This window comes from Haliotis rubra, unplaced genomic scaffold, assembly GCF_003918875.1.
Source record: "Haliotis rubra isolate DU_JTF1 unplaced genomic scaffold, ASM391887v1 Scf669, whole genome shotgun sequence".
NCBI classification, from domain to species: Eukaryota; Metazoa; Mollusca; class Gastropoda; order Lepetellida; family Haliotidae; genus Haliotis; species Haliotis rubra.
This window is the reverse complement of record NW_025767378.1, coordinates 254,368-271,812: the sequence shown is the minus strand read 5'-3', so window position 1 is coordinate 271,812 and position 17,445 is coordinate 254,368. Positions and strand designations below refer to the sequence as shown.

The window sequence follows — 17,445 nt, the reverse complement described above, 5'->3', positions numbered from 1 at the left end:
AACTTTCGTCCCAGTTAGTCTAAATTAACTCCGTGAGTTGAACTTTCGTCCCAGTTAGTCTAAATTAACTCCAAAAGTTGAACTTTCGTCCCAGTCAGTCTAAATTAACTCCGTGAGTTGAACTTTCGTCCCAGTCAGTCTTAATTAACTCCGTGAGTTGAACTTTCGTCCCAGTTAGTCTAAATTAACTCCGTGAGTTCAACTTTCGTCCCAGTTAGTCTAAATTAACTCCGTGAGTTGAACTTTCGTCCCAGTCAGTCTAAATTAACTCCGAAAGTTGAACTTTCGTCCCAGTCAGTCTAAATTAACTCCGTGAGTTGAACTTTCGTCCCAGTCAGTCTAAATTAACTCCGTCTTTCGTCCCAGTCAGTTCTAAATTAACTCCGTCAGTTGAACTTTCGTCCCAGTCAGTCTAAATTAACTCCGTGAGTTGAACTTTCGTCCCAGTCAGTCTAAATTAACTCCGTCAGTTGAACTTTCGTCCCAGTCAGTCTAAATTAACTCCGAAAGTTGAACTTTCGTCCCAGTCAGTCTAAATTAACTCCGTGAGTTGAACTTTCGTCCCAGTAAGTCTAAATTAACTCCGTCAGTTGAACTTTCGTCCCAGTCAGTCTAAATTAACTCCGTTGAACTTTCGTCCCAGTTAGTCTAAATTAACTCCGTCAGTTGAACTTTCGTCCAAGTTAGTCTAAATTAACTCCGGAAGTTGAACTTTCGTCCCAGTCAGTCTAAATTAAGTCCGTGAGTTGAACTTTCGTCCCAGTCAGTCTTAATTAACTCCGAAAGTTGAACTTTCGTCTCAGTAAGTCTAAATTAACTCCGTGAGTTGAACTTTCGTCCCAGTTAGTCTAAATTAACTCCGTGAGTTGAACTTTCGTCCCAGTTAGTCTAAATTAACTCCGTGAGTTGAACTTTCGTCCCAGTCAGTCTAAATTAACTCCGTGAGTTGAACTTTCGTCCCAGTCAGTCTAAATTAACTCCGAAAGTTGAACTTTCGTCCCAGTTAGTCTAAATTAACTCTGTGAGTTCAACTTTCTCGTCCCAGTCAGTCTAAATTAACTCCGTGAGTTGAACTTTCGTCCCAGTTAGTCTAAATTAACTCCGTGGAGTTGAACTTTCGTCCCAGTCAGTGTAAATTAACTCCGTGAGTTGAACTTTCAAAGTTAAATTAACTCCGTGAGTTGAATTTTCGTCCAAGTCAGTCTAAATTAACTCCGTGAGTTGAACTTTTCGTCCCAGTTAGTCTAAATTAACTCCGTGAGTTGAACTTTCGTCCCAGTTAGTCTAAATTAACTCCGTGAGTTGAACTTTCGTCCCAGTTAGTCTAAATTAACTCCGTGAGTTGAACTTTCGTCCCAGTCAGTCTAAATTAACTCCGTCAGTTGAACTTTCGTCCCAGTCAGTCTAAATTAACTCCGTCAGTTGAACTTTCGTCCCAGTCAGTCTAAATTAACTCCAAAAGTTGAACTTTCGTCCCAGTTAGTCTAAATTAACTCCGTGAGTTGAACTTTCGTCCCAGTCAGTCTAAATTAACTCCGTCAGTTGAACTTTCGTCCCAGTCAGTCTAAATTAACTCCGAAAGTTGAACTTTCGTCCCAGTTAGTCTAAATTAACTCCGTGAGTTGAACTTTCGTCCCAGTCAGTCTAAATTAACTCCGTCAGTTGAACTTTCGTCCCAGTCAGTCTAAATTAACTCCGTCAGTTGAACTTTTGTCCCAGTCAGTGTAAATTAACTCCGTGAGTTGAACTTTCGTCCCAGTCAGTCTAAATTAACTCCTAAATTTCGTCATAGTCAGTCTCTGTATCAAGTCCTCATGAAATGTTTAAACTGATGACACCTCTGTAAAGCTCAGTGAGTGAGTGAGTATAGTTTTACGCCGCTTGTAGCAATATTCCAGCAATATCACGGTGGAGGACACCAGAAATGGGCTTCACACACTGTACCCATGTGGGGAATCAAACCCGGGTCTTTGGCGTGACGAGCGAACGCTTTAACCACTGGGCTACCCAACCGTCCCGCAGAGCTCAGTGAGATGCATGATGATGTACACTAGACTGAACCTAGTTATTCAAAGTCTATTGGAAAATATCCAACACCACATTTAAGCTCTGATCTGACTCAATAGCAAATCCTTGATAGAAACCTGTAATTTCCCGTAAAGGAATTGACTCTCGACAAATTGTGGAAGAGCATATGACTGTAAGAATGTTCTGATTACCTAGCGGGCTTTAGGCAAAGGACCAACACAATCAGTTGGTGAGTGAGTGAGTGAGTTTAGCTTTACGCCGCACTCAGTAATTTTCCAGCTACATGTATACTAGCCACATAAAGAAACTGTGCATTGTCAAAATATTATCCCAGTTGATAAGTACGATAACAATGTCAAAGGTACATATAAACTTTAATGGAGGGATCATGAGACCATAACAAGTCGGGAGAATTTCCATTGAAAAGTCAATCACAATGACGTCACGAGTCCACAAGCGGGACAGGGGTCAAACGACCATGTCACAAGCTCAATAACGGGTATGTCCACCATCGGCATTGAGAACAGCAGTGCATCGACGACGCATAGAGTCTATCAAACGTGCAAGGAAGGCTTGTGGGATGTCACGCCAGATTCTCTCAAGTTCTGTTGCAAGGTCAAGGACGTTATCTGGCGGATGAGGAAGACGGCGTTGACGTCGATCCATCTCGTCCCAAACATGCTCTATCGGGGAGAGATCCGTTGAATTTGCAGGCCAAGGCAGTACGTCAACGTTGTGGTGTTGCAAGAAATCCATAGCAACCCTTGCCGTATGAGGGCGGGCATTGTCCTGTTGGAATGTTAACCCAGGGCCATGACGTTGCAGAAAAGGAATTGCCACAGGTCGAAGAATCTGATCCCTGTAGCCCACACCAGTTAAGTTGCCCTGAACAATCACCAAAGGAGTTCTTTGGCGTGCTGTTATTCCACCCCAAATCATCACGGAACCACCACCAAAGCGATTCCTCTCCAAGACACAGGCCTATGCATAACGTTCTCCCACGCGTCTATAGGCACGTTGACGTCCATCATTTTGGTAAATGTTAAACCTGGACTCATCTGTAAAAACAACATTTCTCCACCAAAACAAGGGTCATGATTTCGGCACCACATTCGGCGAGCTTGTCGATGACGTTGTGTCAGGATAGGCCGTATGGCGGGACGTCGTGGTCTTGTCCCGTGATGACGTTTACGTTGTCGAACTGTGTTGGGGTGGATACGGCGAAGTCCTGGGATGGTTCGGGCAGTCATCACTGCAGTCTGAAACCTGTGGCGAAGATGGGTCACCCTTATCCATCTGTCCTGTCTTGGCGTTGTTACACAACGTCCAGGCCGCCGATCGATGACGTCATTTGTGTTCTGGTAGCGTCTCACCAGTGCAGAAATGGTGTTCCGGTGGCAGTGGAAATGTGCAGCCACTTGTCGTTGAGACATTCCCCCACGGACCATCCCAATGGCCTCATGACGTTGTGCAGACGTGAGCCTGGGGCATGCTATGCGTTTCAATAGCCGTTTAATTTTTGAACGATCGCAAGGGCAGGGGTTGAGCTTTCCAAAGTGACAGTATTGTGTGGCATTCATTTGCTGTTTCTCTTTCCCGGAATGCACGTGCAACAACGTATTGCACGTCTCAAGGACGAACCCACTGACGTCACGGAACGTGGCACGTGCATGCATGTTGGATACATGTCACTAATCTCTGAGTTTAAATCCTTATGTGTCTACACAGGTTTGATAAATTTAGATTTTAAATTTTTGTAGGCACAGTTTCTTTATGTGCCTAGTATATATGGCGACGGTCTGTAAATAATCGTGTCTGAACCAGACAATCCAGTGATCAACAACATGAGCATCGTCATACGCAATTGGGATACGATGACATGTGTTAACCAAGTCTGTGAGCCGAGATTTCTCTTTCCGAGATTTCCATACTATGTTGGGCTAGTCTATAGCTGATCTACAGCGCGTGGCCATATCATTACGTACAATTGTAGCGGTGTTGATACCGTGTATAGCGATGCCCGTTTTTAAAATACTGCTACTCAAAAACGACACCTAATATCGTCGTAATATTTTGTCACATGATCGACCATGATGTCACGTGTCTGTCACGTGACTATTCTTAATCAACTTGTCGTCTGCTACATATTCTGGTTATTTCCGGCAACAATGGGGAAATCGGCTGATTTGTCGGAGTCACTTAAGAAATTAATTGTAAAAAAGTTTCAAAGTGGCGAAAAATGTTCTAACATTGCAATATTCTTTGGAATGCCTCGAAGCAGCGTATATTCGGTGGTAAAGCGATTTAATCAACGTGGATCAGTCGAGAATGTTCTCAGAACAGGCCGTATGAGAAAACTGACTCCTCGGGACAATCGACAACTTTTGAGGTTGGTCAGAGACAATAGGATTTCACCTTTGGGTGAAATAACTGAGAATTTGAGCAACAATAGGGCTACACGTGTATCGGTGAGGACTGTAAGGAGACGATTATATGAAATAAGTTTCTTAAACGTGTTGTTAGAAAGAAAATCCGATATTATGGCAGAATAGTAGTTAGCTAAATTTTAAAATATTTGGTTTTTATAAAGGAAGCTGGTATATACATTGATCTTTCTTTTCTAAAATGTGTGCATTTAAGAATATAATGAAACTCATCACCTACATCATTTATTCAACATAATTTACATTTTCTTACATTTATTGGTAATTGGTATCCTGTTCCATCTTCCTTTCTCAACTGGTAAATGGTGCCATTAAAGGATAGGGACGTTAGATAATTTTTCTTATTCAATTGAGATCCAGATACAGCTGTGAACACCTTCATTTTGAAGATTATTAGATGGACTGTTTGTCAATAATTTAGACCAAAAGGTTAACATACGAATTTTAACATCAACAGATAATACGACTATGGGAACATGTATATACCTTGACACTACAGGGAACATGTGTATACCTTAAGACTTTAGAGAACATGTATATACCTTAAGACTTCAGGGAACATGTATATACCTTAACACTTCAGGGAACATGTATAAACCGTAAGACATTAGGGAACATATATATACCTTAAGACTTCAGGGAACATGTATACACCTTAACACTTCAGGGAACATGTATATACCTTAATACTACAGGGAACATGTATATACCTTAACACTTCAGGGAACATGTATATACCTTAAAACTTTAGGGAACATGTATATACCTTAACACTTCAGGGAACATGTATATACCTTAACACTTCAGGGAACATGTATAAACCTTAAAACTTTAGGGAACATGTATATACCTTCACACTACAGGGAACATGTATACACCATAACACTTCAGGGAACATGTATATACCTTAACACTTCAGGGAACATGTATACACCTTAAAACTTTAGGGAACATGTATACACCTTCACACTACAGGGAACATGTATACACCTTAACACTTTGTAACACTTCAGGGAACATGTAAAACCTTTTTTAGGGAACATGTATATACCTTAACACTTCAGGGAACATGTATACACCTTAACTTCAGGGAACATGTATACACCTTAACACTTCAGGAACATGTATACACCTTTGTAACACTTAACACTTCAGGGAACATGTATACACCTTTACACTTCAGGGGAACATGTATACACCTTAACACTTCAGGGAACATGTATACACCTTAACACTTCAGGGAACATGTATACAAATCTTTACACTTCAGGGAACATGTATACACCTTAATACTTCAGGGAACATGTATACACCTTAACACTTCAGGGAACATGTATATACCTTAACACTTCAGGGAACATGTATACACCTTAACACTTCAGGGAACATGTATACACCTTAACACTTCAGGGAACATGTATACAGGGGAACATGTATACACCTTAACACTTCAGGAACATGTATACAACACTTCAGGGAACATGTGTATACACTTAACACTTCAGGGAACATGTATATGTACCTTAACACTTCAGGGAACATGTATACACCTTAACACTTCAGGGAACATGTATACACCTTAACACTTTAACACTTCAGGAACATGTATGCACCTTAACACTTCAGGGAACATTTACACCTTAACACTTTTAACACTTCAAGGAACATATATATCTTAACACTTCAGGGAACATATATACCTTAACACTATACTACCTGCTTCACACATCCACGTCTACACACGGACGTCCACTGCCCTGGCTGAAAAAACAAATGACATGTTCCCCTCAGCCATTCACTCACACATACCTGAGACAGAGCTCCACCTGTACTGAACATCACACACAGAACACACACAACTGATGAAGGACCGCGCATCGTGGGGCCAGTGTCTCAGTCGTGAGAGAAACAACAGCTGACTGCCTCCTGTCCCAGTTGAGACACTTCTGGCTGGTGACGTATCTCTAGCTCTCATCAGCCACCCACCTAGCGACCCGGAACAGTCTTAAAGCTGCAGGGACCATCTTGTTGACTGGAACCGCTTAGGCGGAGGACTATACTGGCTCCAGCTGTTGTCTGGAACCGGTTAGGTTGAGGACTATACTGCCTCCAGCTGTTGACTAGAACCGGTTAGGTTGAGGACTATACTGCCTCCAGCTGTTGACTGGAACCGGTTAGGTTGAGGACTATACTGCCTCCAGCTGTTGTCTGGAACCGGTTAGGTTAAGGACTATACTGCCTCCAGCTGTTGTCTAGAACCGGTTAGGTTGAGGACTATACTGCCTCCAGCTGTTGTCTAGAACCGGTTGTAGGTTGAGGACTATACTGGCTCAGCTGTTGTCTAGAACCAGTTAGGTTGAGGACTATACTGCCTCCAGCTGTTGACTGGAACCGGTGTTGACCAGAGGTTGGGTTAGGACTATACTGCCTCCAGCTGCTTGACTGAACCTGGAACCGGTTAGGTTAGGGACTATACTGCCTCCAGCTGACCGGTTAGGTTAAGGACTGCCTCCAGCTGTTGACCAGAACCGGTTAGGTTAAGGACTATACTGCCTCCAGCTGTTGTCTGGAACCGGTTAGGTTGAGGACTATACTGGAGTTGAGCTGTTGTCTAGAACCGGTTAGGTTAGGACTATACTGGCTCCAGCTGTTGTCTGGAACCGGTTAGGTTAAGGACTATACTGCTTCCAGCTGTTGTCTAGAACCAGTTAGGTTGAGGACTATACTGGCTCCAGCTGTTGTCTGGAACCGGTTAGGTTGAGGACTATACTGGCTCCAGCTGTTGACTGGAACCGGTTAGGTTAAGGACTATACTGCTTCCAGCTGTTGACTGGAACCAGTTAGGTTGAGGACTATTAAGTCTCCTGCTGTTGACAAGAACTCTCTGGCAGGTTTGAGATAAAAAAGGTTAAGGACCATGCGTTGTCCTTCACACATGTATATGCCTGTCCATTTTATTCTGATATTTCCTCTCACATTAAAGGTGACGTTCAGTTACACAGCTGAAATACTGTTAAATCCTTCCCATTCTCACTTTCATGTGTTAATATATTGAGTGACTGAGTGATTTCAACATTATTTAGCACGTCCCTAGCAGGTGTACAGTGGGCGTTACACCTCCTGTAATCGCCCCATGATTTTGTATAGTGTTGATGAAGATGTTAGATGTACAATCGACCCCGAGTTGTGATTTGATCAAGTTTATTTTCAAATAGATCGCCTGCGGGTCGCCTGTATAGAGTCAGCTGCAATGATGTTCATGACTGACAAACAAGTATGCGGCGTTATCAAGTCATTCATTAGCACAACGGCCCGCCTCATCCTCCTGAGACGTAATGTCATACTCATTACTCGTGCACCCGGAGTACGAATCAAAGGTCACCGGAGATGCTAAGGGAAAGATACTGCCTAGTAATGTTTTGATGAACAGTATTTGGAAGACTTAAGTTTTGTGTCTATAGCTTCCTGCCTCACAATCGCTCATGTCCTCCTTGCCTTACTTACTCATCCACTCATCACTCATTCAAATTCCACCCTCTCACTCACTCATTCATCCACCCACTCACTCACTCAAAGAAATCCCTCACGATGAGCGTCACTGTAACTTTATTCTCTTGTTTCCTTAAAGTTCAAATTCCATAGTTTACCTGTGGAGACAAAAGCTATCAGAAGATGTCAAAGAGTTCATTTCTAAAAGCATTAGTTACAAAGGACTATACTGGCTCCAGCTGTTGTCTGGAACCGGTTAGGGTTAAGGACTATACTGCCTCCAGCTGTTGTCTAGAACCAGTTAGGTTAAGGACTATACTGCCTCCAGCTGTTGTCTAGAACCGGTTAGGTTGAGGACTATACTGGCTCCAGCTGTTGTCTGGAACCGGTTAGGTTGAGGACTATACTGCCTCCAGCTGTTGTCTAGAACCGGTTAGGTTGAGGACTATACTGCCTCCAGCTGTTGTCTAGAACCGGTTAGGTTGAGGACTATACTGCCTCCAGCTGTTGTCTGGAACCGGTTAGGTTAAGGACTATACTGCCTCCAGCTGTTGTCTGGAACCGGTTAGGTTGAGGACTATACTGCCTCCAGCTGTTGTCTAGAACCGGTTAGGTTGAGGACTATACTGGCTCCAGCTGTTGTCTAGAACCGGTTAGGTTAAGGACTATACTGCCTCCAGCTGTTGTCTAGAACCGGTTAGGTTGAGGACTATACTGGCTCCAGCTGTTGTCTGGAACCGGTTAGGTTGAGGACTATACTGGCTCCAGCTGTTGACTGGAACCGGTTAGGTTGAGGACTATACTGCTTCCAGCTGTTGACTGGAACCGGTTAGGTTGAGGACTATTATGTCTCCTGCTGTTGACAAGAACTCTCCAGGTTTGAGATAAAAAAGGTTAAGGACCATGCGTTGTCCTTCACACATGTATATGCCTGTCCATTTTATTCTGATATTTCCTCTCACATTAAGGTGACGTTCAGTTACACAGCTGAAATACTGTTAAGTCCTTCCCATTCTCACTTTCATGTGTTAATATATTGAGTGACTGAGTGATTTCAACATTATTTAGCACGTCCCTAGCTTGTGTACAGTGGGCGTTACACCTCCTGTAATCGCCCCATGATTTGTATAGTGTTGATGAAGATGTTAGATGTACAATCGACCCCGAGTTGTGATTTGATCAAGTTTATTTTCAAATAGATCGCCTGCGGGTCGCCTGTATAGGTCAGCTGCAATGATGTTCATGACTGACAAACAAGTATGCGGCGTTATCAAGTCATTCATTAGCACATGGCCCCTCATCCTCCTGAGACGTAATGTCATACCTCATTACTCGTGCACCCGGAGTACGAATCAAAGGTCACCGGAGATGCTAAGGGAAAGACACGAGTAATATTTTTGATGAACAGTATTTGGAAGACTTAAGTTTTGTGTCTATAGCTTCCTGCCTCACAATCGCTCATGTCCTCCCTGCCTTACTTACTCATCCACTCATCACTCATTCATCCACCCTCTCACTCACTCATTCATCCACCCACTCACTCACTCAAGAAATCCCTCACGATGAGCGTCACTGTAACTTTATTTCTGTTTCCTTAAAGTTCAAATTCCATGGTTACCTGTGGAGACAAAGCTATCAGAAGATGTCAAAGAGTTCATTTCTAAAAGCAGCCCAAGATTTACAAGATGAACCATCTTGGTAATGAAAGCACATTACAGGAGAGATAAATCTGAGTTTAATGGCCAGAGCTGGTAAACAAGCCGTGTCGCAACACAACAAGAGGGTGTCGCACAATGACAACATTCCGCAGGCGACGTGGGCATCACTGCGGTGACCTTACCGAGGGACAGAACCCGCGCCCAGCTCCTCGTATGCAGATTTAACATTACATAAGCTAGCACCATTACGATAAACACAATAATCTTCCTATTATCTATCGATAGTTGATCTACCAAAAGCGCGATCCCTGTCTAGCTTCAAACAATCAGCATGTTGTAAACTCTTCTTATCAAAGTACCATGATATACAACACAGCCCTAACTAGCGGTAAATACCTATTTGATCACAGCATCAGCGTAGTTATAAAACCGCTGTGTACAATCCTGCAATATAAACACTTGGGCATTAATTAAGCACTACTTGAATCCAAGGTAAACTTTTTAAATGTGGGTCCACACAGACGATCATACCATGTGATACTGGAATGCACATCTAAAAAGCTATGGGTCGCATGTTCACGCGACGTGATGGCGCCAAGTACCACGAGTTATACATTTCGTAATTTAAGTATGTGCACATTTGTTTTCTGCAATGGTTTAAAGGACTAAAAGTAAATATAGCTGTCATAGAAAGAGAGAGTGAGTGAGTTTAGTTTTACGCCGCTTTTAGCAATATTCAAGCAATATCACGGCGGGGAACACCAGAAATGGACTTAACACATTGTGCCCATGTGGGGAATCGAACCCGGGTTTTCGGCGTGACGAGCGAACGCCTTAACCACTAGGCTACCCCACTGGCCCTGTCATAGAAAGAAGAGAACTTAAAAAAAATGAACGATGGCAAGTTATTGGAAGGCATGGCACAGGGATGTCATGACGCATCATCGGTGCTAACCTCAACAGTAATCATACGAACTAGACAATTTCATTTAGAAAGTTGAATGTAACACAAGTTATATTTGGGATTACACTTTCTCAGTAAAGTTACAGATTCTTGTACTTTTGTTGGGTTTAGTCCCATCTGGGATTCGAACCCACACCCTCAGAGTCAGGCACCTAATCGCCAGCACACAAAGTTAGCCGTCTAACCCACACAGCCATCGCTACTTTCACAGTGGGATGGGACTCAACTCAACAAAGGTACAAGAATCCCAAATATAACATGTGTTACATTAACCATATGGTTATCAGTGGACTAGTGAGGAAGTACTAGGTCAGCGGTAGCTTAAAGGATTGTCCTGCACCTGGAAGACTGGGGAAGACCAATGCCCATGATGATCGAGTCCGGTCTGGCAAGACGCAATCACATGACCCATGCCGAAAAAACTTTCTGGGACACCAGAAATGGGCTTCACACTTTGTACCCATGTGGGGAATCGAGTGAGGGAGTGAGTATGGTCTTACGCCGCTTTTACCAATACTCCAGCAATATCACGGCGGGGAACACCAGAAATGGGCTTTACACTTTGTACCCATGTGGGGAATCGAACCCGGGTCTTCTGCGTGACGAGCGAACGCCTTTTAACCTTTTTTAGCCTTTAACCACTAGGCTACCCCACCGCCCCTATAATGCTGGAACACAACCTGATGTCACAAAGAAGTCAAATACACGCCCATGTTCAGCCTCGTCAGTCCAGCAGTTTTGGAACACATGTGCTCAGGACAAGGCTTCTTGACTACGGAATGATCTAAGCGCAAAGGCCAACATGTAAAGTACCACGAAAAAGAATCGTGTGGACTCCCACTTAACTACCAAACTCACATCGCTGAGTAACGGCAACTAGTCGCTCCATAGAGCTGTCGTGACCGTTTCAACGGTTCATAAGTTTCAGACGAGATTCACAGAGAGAAAATATGGCCAATTCACATTACTTAAACGTAGATGTATAGTTTGAAATTGTGTCCATTTAAACCTGGATAGATAATGATATGGGAACCCCTCTTTAGGCAAACGGTCACTTTAATCTAACCTTATGCACGTAATACATGAGTAACCATAAAAATGGTTTTCATGGCAATCAATCATTTTGCAAATCATAGAACGAGTCATTGACAAGTAGGCCTACACAGCACCTGTCAATAGCAGGTATGGGATCCACAAGATGAAATGACACACTGAAACCTGCTTACAATAAGCCTAGATATTTAAACCAAAGCTGACCCCACATCATAGATTTCTGTTGAATCTATGATTTGATCCTTAGCAAAGTGTGAATAGTATATATATACATATACATACATACATACATATTACACGCGCGCACGCACGCACGCACGCACGCACACACACACACACCTCTGCAAGCTGTTAAGCAGCCCTGAATATGTTCACCGCCAACAGAACTATGTTCAGCTTGTGTATGATGGTACGTATGATAATAATGTTCATTTAAGAGTGAAAATATTCCAGCAACATCACGGCGGGGGACACCAGAAATGGGCTTCACACATTGTACCCATGTGTGGAACAGAGCCTGAAGGCGTGACGAGCGAACTCTTTAACCACTAGGCTACCCCACCGTCCCTGTTCATTTAAGAAATTATTGCAAGTGTAGGCCTACTTGGTGTAAAGCGTCTCCTAAACACACACACTGTGGAGCATGTCTAAAAGCAAACCCACGAACTTTCACAACTGCAGTGTGTGCACAGGCACAATGTTTCTACCACTATGGTACGAAGATTATATTGTATGATCCTCGGGAAGTTGAGATTGATAATAAGATGTGCCTTTGAGATTGACATCCAATGATCGAAGGAAAAAAATACCAGCGCCTTGAGCATGTACTAGTTGCGTGGATATGTGAGCTATATAAATATCATATTATAATAATTATGAGATGGCCAGAGATGGCAAATTATTGGTTTGCGCAACTCCGGTATGTCCTTTAAGCAATTGGTCTTGAAATGAATGTCCACTACACATTTGTCAGTCGATTGGCCAGAAAATACAGGGGAACCAAAGAGGTGAAGAACAACGTTCCCAGGTTACAAATAACCGTTTCACATACCCGCCATGTTGCCTGATCCTCTCTCTAGTTCCATACCTTAACAGGTATCATTTTGAGCCGAAACAGATGATTTGTGTATTGTGTCATATCTATTATTAAAACGTTGAAGTAAACTGTCCTTTTGTGTTTTCTTGTGCCCAAGACATGATCTTACAGAAAAACATGCAGCTTTACCAACGTACTGCGCGTGCACACTAGTCGGTCTCACAGTCCCTGAACCACATTAATTTCCCTACTGCCAAGCTCTCTCTGCAGTGCTAAAGCCCTAAATAAAGCAAGTCTAGATTTCCTCAGGTCTGAATCTCTGGTCTACCTGGGGCTCCTTTTCACTTTAAATGGGCTTGTTTGTTACTATCAAAATTATATATATTCAGAGACTAAGCATTAGTCTACGTGCACACCACCTTGTCAAAATTACCGGGGGTGATTAACTGTTTTTCCACGTGTATTCCATTTTGAACAGCTTGACTGCGAGATGGACACACAGAACCTTTGTTCCTATATGGCTGCTACGTGGACAATGTATGAAGACTGGATCAGTACACCCTGAACAATTGGTGGTATCATAGCTGTGTGAGAAAAAAGAAAATATGGAAGGTCTCATCCACCCTTCAACGCCTTCATCCGATAGTCTATTTATTCCACTCGTCCACTGCCCAATTATCCAGTTGGACAAACACGTGGATTCTAATGTCAGCTGCATGCTTGACAGTTGTACAACCATCATGCTCATTATAGAGAAGTCTAATGATATGACAACATAATGACTGGTATCACCTCGGAGGAATGTGACACTATTACCATAATGCCCGATCTAGGAATGTCTGCAAGTCACCACAACGTTGCACTTTCACGCGCAACTTTCTGGGAATATTCAGTACCACAATACACGTTCTGGTTTTAGGGATGTTTTGGGGGTGCAGTGAGGCGTGGCTGGGGGAGGAGACAGGGTCACGTGGAAGGGAGTTGACTGAGACTGATGGGAAGGTCAGGGGACTGATGGGTGTTTGGGAGTTAAAACGGTGTCAGCCCGATCTGTCGACAAATGAAATATATGATGTTGCTAACCGTCGACAATAAAAAACCGGAGTGTCGACATCGATGGTCTCTGGCGTGGTCAACATACCGTGACGGTGTTAATTATAATTAAAGAGAATGTTTGCTTTGTGATTTGCAAGTGCCTATGCTAGTATCACGAGTAAATGAATTAAGTTAATTATAGAGAATGTATTTTTAACAATTTGTAAGAGAATTAAGCTTGCAAACGGTTGTCTCCCAAAACCCCTACAGCCCATAACCCCTACAGCCCAGTACCCCTACAATTAGTAAAAACAACACGCGGCATTTACCTGTCTGGCATAATGAACTGACCCAAAGGAGAGATTACAGGGTGGAGTATACAGTGTGTGATTAAACTGCACAGAGTATACAGATGTATACATATGAGAAGTGAATAACATTGTGCTGTTGTTATTAGCGTTTGGTAATTTATTTTAAATAATTGAGATGAATTAAATGTTGAACTTGTTTTTTTAGCTTCCTGATGTACATAACTTCCACTTTTTTGAAGAAATTATTAGCAAAACCATATCCAAAATTTCACATATCACGCCACATTGGGTATAGTATTTCTTTTAAAATTGCAAAAAAAGAATAACGATCTGTTATTTGGTACCTCTTGGATAATGGTATGCCTCAGATAATATCATATAAAATATATTCAGTATTGTATTGGATGACTACCCATTATAATCAACATTCAAAGGTTTGGATTGTTTGATTTACATTTAGACGGGGACTGTTTTTCAAGGACACCCCCATTCACCCCCCACCCCCCATTTTAATCTTCAAAAACTGTGTCCAGATATTCCAGCTGGTAGTGTTTACAATATATTGAGAGCTGACATTTGGGTGACCATTCAGTATTTAGTTTGAACCGTTGGCATCATGTATGAATAAGTGAAAACATTAGAATAAGTTATGTCCTTATGATTACGTCATCTAAAAGCGGTTGGGCAGTGTCTCCAAAACAAGCTCTTGCAGTAAACATGAAGTGGGGAATCACTTTAACAAGCGACTGTAGTTTCAAATTCCTTTTTTATGCACTTTAATATCTAAGTTTGATTCTAGCGGACTATCTCAAGCACACAATATGTTTCTTGCATATTTTGTTTCCTGAAGTTTGTGATGCATTTATTGTAGATTTTGCATTTTTGGGGGGTACCAAGATAAAAAATCAAACAAAATGGGGATCGTGAGGCTGGAACATAGCAAAACCCATTTGCTTGAGATTGACAGAAAATATGTAGAAAAATGAAACAAAATTATTTAATATGTTATGACATTATGATATTTAATTAAGTTAATTAAACCTAAAGTTCAATATTATTGTACTTTCGTTAATAATAGTTTTGTTATCCTCCATTAAAACCATTCTCTCAAACTCTTAGTTTGGTTATTGCTCATTAAAATCATTCTCTTAATTGCTTGTTTGGAATGGTCCATTGTATGAAATAGGTAACAGGCAGGAGATTAACAGTGCACTGGACCATGAACTTTGTTGTTATAAGCTGTAGGGGTTATGGGATGTAGGGGTTTTGGGAGGTTACCTTGCAAACAGACTCTTATTTTACGTTATACGAGTGGAAGAATTATCATTTTGGAGTTTAACATGCAAACAAAACCGGAAAGAAACAGAGCTTTCAAATTATTTTGTGATATTGGGAGTAGAAGGATTATCGAAATGCTGTTGAAAACATTTAGCATTTGGGTATACTAGTATATAATAGATCATGAAAGTGTTGTTACCACTGTCAAAATGGAACATGCTATGGTGCGGGTTACACTGATTGACAACATTCATGGAGGTGAGAATCTTTACCACATTGGGCGTGAAGTCACTCATGCAGAATATCAATACATTACTGGGTGGTAGGAGGCACGTGGCTTGGTCAGGTTACATCGGTAAGCAGTAGCTATGGAAGGGTGGCCTGGGTACTTGGAGTGGGTAGACAAAGATGGGTGTGACCTGGGTACTTGGAGTGGGTAGACAAAGATGGATGTGACCTGGGTACATGGAGTGGGTAGACAAAGATGGGTGTGACCTGGGTACATGGAGTGGGTAGACAAAGATGGGTGTGACCTGGGTACTTGGAGTGGGTAGACAAAGATGGATGTGACCTGGGTACATGGAGTGGGTAGACAAAGATGGATGTGACCTGGGTACTTGGAGTGGGTAGACAAAGATGGGTGTGACCTGGGTACATGGAGTGGGTAGACAAAGATGGGTGATGTGACCTGGGTACATGGAGTGGGTAGACAAAGATGGATGTGACCTGGGTACTTGGAGTGGGTAGACAAAGATGGATGTGACCTGGGTACTTGGAGTGGGTAGACAAAGATTGGTGTGACCTGGGTACTTGGAGTGGGTAGACAAAGATGGATGTGACCTGGGTACATGGAGTGGTAGACAAAGATGTGATGTGACCTGGGTACATGGAGTGGGTAGACAAAGATGGATGTGACCTGGGTACATGGGAGTGGGTAGACAAAGATGGATGTGACCTGGGTACATGGAGTGGGTAGACAAAGATGTAGATGTGACCTGGGTACATGGAGTGGGTAGACAAAGATGGATGTGACCTGGGTACATGGAGTGGGTAGACAAAGATGGATATGTGACCTGGGTACATGGAGTGGGTAGACAAAGATGGATGTGACCTGGGTACTTGGAGTGGGTAGACAAAGATGGATGTGACCTGGGTACATGGAGTGGGTAGACAAAGATGGGTGTGACCTGGGTACATGGAGTGGGTAGACAAAGATGGATGTGACCTGGGTACATGGAGTGGGTAGACAAAGATGGGTGTGACCTGGGTACTTGGAGTGGGTAGACAAAGATGGATGTGACCTGGGTACATGGAGTGGGTAGACAAAGATGGGTGTGACCTGGGTACTTGGATGTGACCTGGAGGGGTAGACAAAGATGGATGGGTGACCTGGGTACATGGAGTGGGTAGACAAAGATGGGTGTGACCTGGGTACATGGAGTGGGTAGACAAAGATGTAGATGCTACCTGGGTGGGTACTTGACCTGGGTACATGAGAGGTAGACAAAGATGGGTGTGACCTGGGTACATGGAGTGGGTAGACAAAGATGGATGTGACCTGGGTACATGGAGTGGGTAGACAAAGATGAATGTGACCTGGGTACATGGAGTGGGTGGACAGTAGAGGTGGATGTGACCTGGGTACATGGAGTGGGTAGATAATAGGGGTGGATGTGACCTGGGTACATGGAGTGGGTGGACAGTAGAGGTGGATGTGACCTGGGTACATGGAGTGGGTGGACAGTAGAGGTAGATGTGACCTGGGTACATGGAGTGGGTGGACAGTAGAGGTGGATGTGACCTGGGTACATCGAGTGGGTGGACAGTAGAGGTGGATGTGACCTGGGTACATGGAGTGGGTAGACAGTAGAGGTGGATGTGACCTGGGTACATGGAGTGGGTAGACAGTAGAGGTAGATGTGATCTGGGTACATGGAGTGGGTGGACAGTAGAGGTGGATGTGACCTGGGTACATGGAGTGGGTGGACAGTAGAGGTGGATGTGACCTTGGTACATGGAGTGGATAGACAGTAGAGGGGATATGATCTGGGTACATGGAGTGGGTAGACAATGGAGGTGGATGTCACCTGGGTACATGGAGTGGGTAGACAATAGAGGTAGATGTGACCTGGGTACATGGAGTGGGTAG

The 17,445-nt window shown here is 43.1% G+C and overlaps 1 protein-coding gene across 1 annotated transcript in view; it reads right to left on the bottom strand.

Moving 5' to 3' along the window:
• LOC124257607 (A disintegrin and metalloproteinase with thrombospondin motifs 12-like) overlaps positions 1-6,409 on the bottom strand; it is a 53,944-nt gene extending 47,535 nt beyond the window's left edge. Inside the window, exon 1 of the mRNA XM_046691708.1 lies at positions 6,282-6,409. Coding sequence (XP_046547664.1) covers positions 6,282-6,350 — 69 coding nt within the window. The 5' untranslated portion in view covers positions 6,351-6,409. The remainder of the gene's footprint in view (positions 1-6,281) is intronic.
• Positions 6,410-17,445: the final 11,036 nt, after the last annotated feature.